The sequence below is a fragment of the Penaeus chinensis genome, chromosome 25 (assembly GCF_019202785.1).
Source record: "Penaeus chinensis breed Huanghai No. 1 chromosome 25, ASM1920278v2, whole genome shotgun sequence".
Classification (NCBI taxonomy): domain Eukaryota; kingdom Metazoa; phylum Arthropoda; class Malacostraca; order Decapoda; family Penaeidae; genus Penaeus; species Penaeus chinensis.
In genome coordinates this window covers 12589461-12594460 of record NC_061843.1, presented here as the reverse complement: position 1 = coordinate 12594460, position 5000 = coordinate 12589461, and the positions used below count along the sequence as shown (strand labels likewise).

Sequence of the window (5000 nt, the reverse complement as noted above, 5' to 3'; positions counted from 1 at the left end):
TATTTTTTTTAGTGGGGAAAGGTACTGTAAGGAGAGCTATGAGAATTACCCCGGTCGTTTCCTCTAAAGGTTTGTTCGTATGTTTTAGTGCATTTTGTACTTGGCTGTGGTGTCATCAGGTTTTGTTGGCATTGCCTCTGTCTCTGTCTCTGTCTCTGTCTCTGTCTCTCTGTCTCTCTGTCTCTGTCTCTGTCTCTGTCTCTGTCTCTGTCTCTGCCTCTGTCTCTGTCTCTGTCTCTGTCTCTGTCTCTGTCTCTGTCTCTGTCTCTGTCTCTGTCTCTGTCTCTGTCTCTGTCTCTGTCTCTCTCTCTCTCTCTCTCTCTCTCTCTCTCTCTCTCTCTCTCTCTCTCTCTCTGTGTGTGTGTGTGTGTGTGTGTGTGTGTGTGTGTGTGTGTGTGTGTGTGTGTGTGTGTGTGTGTGTGTCCGTCTGTCTGTCTGTCTGTCTGTCTGTCTGTCTCTGTGTCTCTGTCTCTGTATCTCTGTGTCTCTGTCTCCCTCTGTCTCCCTCTGTCTCTGTCTCTGTCTCTGTCTCTGTGTCTCTGTGTCTCTGTCTTTGTCTCTGTCTCTGTCTCTGTCTCTGTCTCTGTCTCTGTGTCTCTGTGTCTCTGTCTCTGTGTCTCTGTGTCCCTGTGTCCCTGTGTCCCTGTGTCTCTGTGTCTCTGTGTCTCTGTGTCTCTGTGTCTCTGTGTCTCTGTGTCTCTCTCTCTCTCTCTCTCTCTCTCTCTCTCTCTCTCTCTCTCTCTCTCTCTCTCTCTCTCTCTCTCTCTCTCTCTCTCTCTCTCTCTCTCTCTCTCTCTCTCTCTCTCTCTCTCTCTCTCTCTCTCTCTCTCAAAGCAAATTCCTCATCTCAGAGCCTGTTCCATTCGCGTTCGGTCTCCGTGTGAGAGTGAGCGTAAACAGCATAGCACTCGGTATCGAACCAGTTGAGACAGGCTTAGAAGGCTTCCTTTATTCAGCGTTTATCCGTTACATTTTTATATTTATTTATTAGTTTATTTCATTTATTATTATTATTATTATTTTTTTTTTTTTTTTTTTTTTTTAAGGAAAGACGATGTGCATGTACATGTATAGTTGCGGAATTATATTTCAGTACACTTGCTGGGTCCCATTTTTGTGCATCTGGCAAACTCTTCCATGTAAACATAACATAATTAGTAATTTTATGAACGAGGCGAAAACCCAATGTTGTTTGTAACAAAGAGTGATTAGTAGAATATAATGACCAATAAGTGTATTTGTGTAACTGTTTTTGGAAACTACGTAAGCCATTTGATCTTTCTTTTTCTTCAAACAAATGATAACAAAACATGTATTAGTTATCGTTGACTTTTTATTATTATTATTATTATTATTATTATTATTATTATTATTATTATTATTATTAATGCGATTTCTTGGAATTATTTGTTTATCGGGAAATGGCAATACACTCTTTTTAATTAAACTTCATATTCTTGAAACATGAAATCGATTTATTATTTAAACATATATGTATGGCAGCTAAAAAAAAAAAAAAATAATAAATAAAAAAAAATGTAAATGCTTCTCATGGGCCGTGGCTACAGCATCTAATTGCGGCTAATAGAACTAATGAAATGACTCGTTTTTTCTTTCTTTTCGTCACAAAACATTTAGTAAATAAACAGAAAACACGCAACGTCATTATTATTCTTTATAGAACATTATCTGAACGCTACAATGAATATATAGATGCTTTATCATTTGATGTGTGCGCTCGTGTACACGTCAATGGAAATACGAAGTCAATAATTGGTGATGGCTTAAAAAAATATGTAAAATTCGTGTCGGTTAATCTGCATGCCCTTTCTAATAATAGTTTTCGTGATTATTATTCATTAAGTCGTGGCGTTTCTCTGGGAATCATATCCACATTCGAACAGGCGAGTGAGAAAATGCACGTTTGCTTGTTTCAGCTCGAGCAACTCCTAGCTGGGTGGTTCCATAGAGGGTAAATATCTAGTCTGAGAACTTACACCCAATACATTCGCTGTGTGATATCAGGTATCTTGAAAAAAAAAAATATATATTTTTCCTTAAGAAGAAATGGGCAGGTCTTCTCAAGGGAGCGTCCTATATTTACTGCGTAAAAAAATAATAATGCGATCTACTGCTTTGATTAATCTATGTACTGTGTAATGAACAATGACATGGCAACACTGTTATTGTTTTAGACAGAAGCCAGTCGCACTGTCACCATGGTATGAGACGGATCTACGTCAGCCCAGACCCTTGTGTATTTAATCTCTCCTGTCAATATATCATCAAAGGATTTACGCGAGTTTATCTATCCACATCTGATAGACATTCTGTGGACATCCCACACCCACATGGCGCAGTGAGTTTCTGTGAAAAGACAGTGAAGAGAGGAACCGGCAGTGTGACCCAGCGATGCAGCAGCCTCGTGTTCAGTGACTACCCTCAATTTGTGAAGTGTCTGATTGACTTGTGTGGTGTTAGTGAAGTGCAGTGATCTCTTATGGTGTATTGTGAGTAGGGAATACAGCTGTCATTTAATTCCCCCGCATTTTTGGTCATTTTGGCCAGAGCTACGCTCTGCACCACCACGCATTCTGTCTGCAGCTTCACTGGCGTTCTAGCCGCACCACACAGCCAGAGACGAAGCTCCGCCCCTTCGTGACGTCGAGCCCCAGGATTGGCCGGCCGTGCCCGACAGCTCTGACGCCGCGGCGTCCGTCTGCGAGGCGCCCCGAGTAAACAACCAAACACATAGAATATAATTCATATAAGCCAAAATGCCTAAGAAGACGAAAGCAGCGGCTACACAACAGAAAGTCACGCCGTCTCCTTCATCGACGTCGCCACCAGAAGCACAGCTAGCTAATATATCCATGGATATACTATCGCAAATGATGGAAATATGGCGGCAAGAGGCGGAAGAGAGGAAACAGGCGGAAAAACAACGTCGGCAAGAGGACGAGGAACGACGACGAGAGGAAAAACAACGTCGACAGGAGGACGAGGAACGACGACGAGAGGAAGATCGCCGACAACAAGAGGAAGACAGGCGAAGACAGGAGGAAGACAAACGTAGAAGAGAGGACGACGAGCAGAAAAGAAAGGCTGAGGAACAACGATTCTTACAGCTGTTTGCTACCCTCACCACGTCTCCTACTCCCCCGCAGACTGTAGGACCACAGCCTGCAGTCGCCACGGACTTTCCGACTTCGGCGCCTTCGTCAGGTACTCCAGCACTGAAGGCTTCAGTCCAACCTCCCCCACCCCTCGCCCAAGACGTTACTTTGCGGTCGTACAAAGAGTGGAGACAACGGTGGGATGACTATGCCGTCATGATTGACCTGCATAACCTGCCTCAGCATAAGCAATTGATACACTAACGTGCGTGCTTATCTGCTGACATGAGAGGAACACTGGAACACAGTTTAGGCTTGTCTCCAGCTTCAGATTTGCCTCTGGTGGATGTCCTGCGAATCCAGGACTTCGTTCGCGACCAAAAGAATGAGGCTTTACGACGTCTCACATTTTCCCAATGCAGGCAGGCCCACAATGAGAAATTTACAGATTTTTATGTACGCCTAAAGCAAGCTGCAGATGATGTGGACCTGTGTAAATGACATAGCAATGCTTGTATCGAGACCCAAATCAAGCATGCCATCTTAATAGGTGTTCAAGATGAAGAGACCAAACAACGCCTGTTAGAGATGATGTCCGACGCCACCCTTGAGGACGTAATAACTGTGTGTAGGTCTCGTGAGGCTGCCGAGTCCACCACCCAAGAACTACGCCCATTGCAACCAGCTACACGTGCAGTGTCTGTTTATAAGAAGAAAAAGCGGCGAGCTGCTAGGGGTAACGGTGAAGAACCCCACCGAAAAGCCACCAATCGCACTCCCAAGTCTCCACAACCACAGCCAAAAGAACTTTGTGACCAATGTGGATACAGGTCACATGTCAAGAAGAAGTGTCCTGCTTCTACTAGCACCTGCCGTACCTGTGGCAAAGTAGGTCACTTTGCCAGCCGTTGTAGGTCATCAACAAAGAAAAAGATGCCACCCCCACAAGGGAATGTTCTCTCAGTTTCCCAAGCTTCACATAGCATAGCCAAAGTCTTCGCTGTTGAAACTTAATCCTGTGTAGGCCCGGCATCTCCAACAATTAGACTGTTAGTGCAGTCAGGAGACTCTTCAGCATATGTAGACTGCATACCCGACACATTATCTGATACAACTGTGATGGATGTTACCCTTCTCAAGTCTCTAGGATTAACAACAGACAATCTGGAATCTACAGACTTCGGACTGCATAATCCTGATGGATCGCAAATGAACTGCACTGTCCTTGGATCATTATATGCTAGCATGACGTATGGTACAGTCACCATACAGGGTTGGATAAATGTGTTGAGTTCGTTACCACGACCTTTGCTGTCTTGGAGCCACACACAACAGTTACAAATTATCCCGAAAGACTACCCACGACAGATCCTAGACAGACGGCATGGCAAACGCTTTACCAGTAGAAACCTGCAAACAGTTCAGCTTGCAGAGGTAGCAAGAAATGTTTCAACCTCCAGAGTTATGCCTGATCACCATTCAGTGCCACCCCAGGAGGCCACATGCCACCAGCCACCCCCATCTCTACCATCACAACAGATCCCTTTACATCCACCAAGATCTCCTCCACTCTCTGCATCCCCTGATGAGGCGAAGAAGTTTTTCCTCCGAGAATTTTCAGACGTTCTCATGACGAAGGAAGATTTCCGACAGGGTACGAAGCTCAAAGAGATGTGTGGACCCCCTATGAGGATCTTCGTAAAGGAAAATGCCAAACCATTTGCTCTGCACACGCCGCAAGTCATTCCCCTTGCCTGGCGGGATGACATTAAGAGAGTGTTGGACTCCATGGTGGCTCAGGGTATCATTACTCCTGCAGGTGATGAACCATCACAATGGTGTCACCCCTTAGTGGCTGTAACTAAGCCTAATGGAGGTGTCAGG

At 44.6% G+C, this 5000-nt stretch overlaps 2 protein-coding genes across 5 annotated transcripts in view; both read left to right on the top strand.

Annotated features, from left to right (window-relative positions):
* LOC125038508 (NFX1-type zinc finger-containing protein 1-like) overlaps nt 1-5000 on the top strand; it is a 19958-nt gene that overhangs the window by 142 nt on the left and 14816 nt on the right. For 3 of the 4 annotated variants that reach the window (XM_047631990.1, XM_047631988.1, XM_047631991.1), the window contains exon 1: nt 1-69. This exon is cut by the window's left edge and continues 93 nt beyond it. The exons of the other annotated variant lie outside the window; for it this stretch is intronic. The gene's annotated coding sequence lies outside the window, so the exon portion shown is untranslated. The remainder of the gene's footprint in view (nt 70-5000) is intronic. 4 annotated transcript variants of the gene reach the window in all.
* Nucleotides 3402-4130, top strand: LOC125038615. Its single transcript, XM_047632153.1, has 2 exons — nt 3402-3609; nt 3667-4130. The coding sequence occupies exons 1-2, from the start codon at nt 3402-3404 to the stop codon at nt 4128-4130; spliced, it is 672 nt and encodes a 223-aa protein (XP_047488109.1).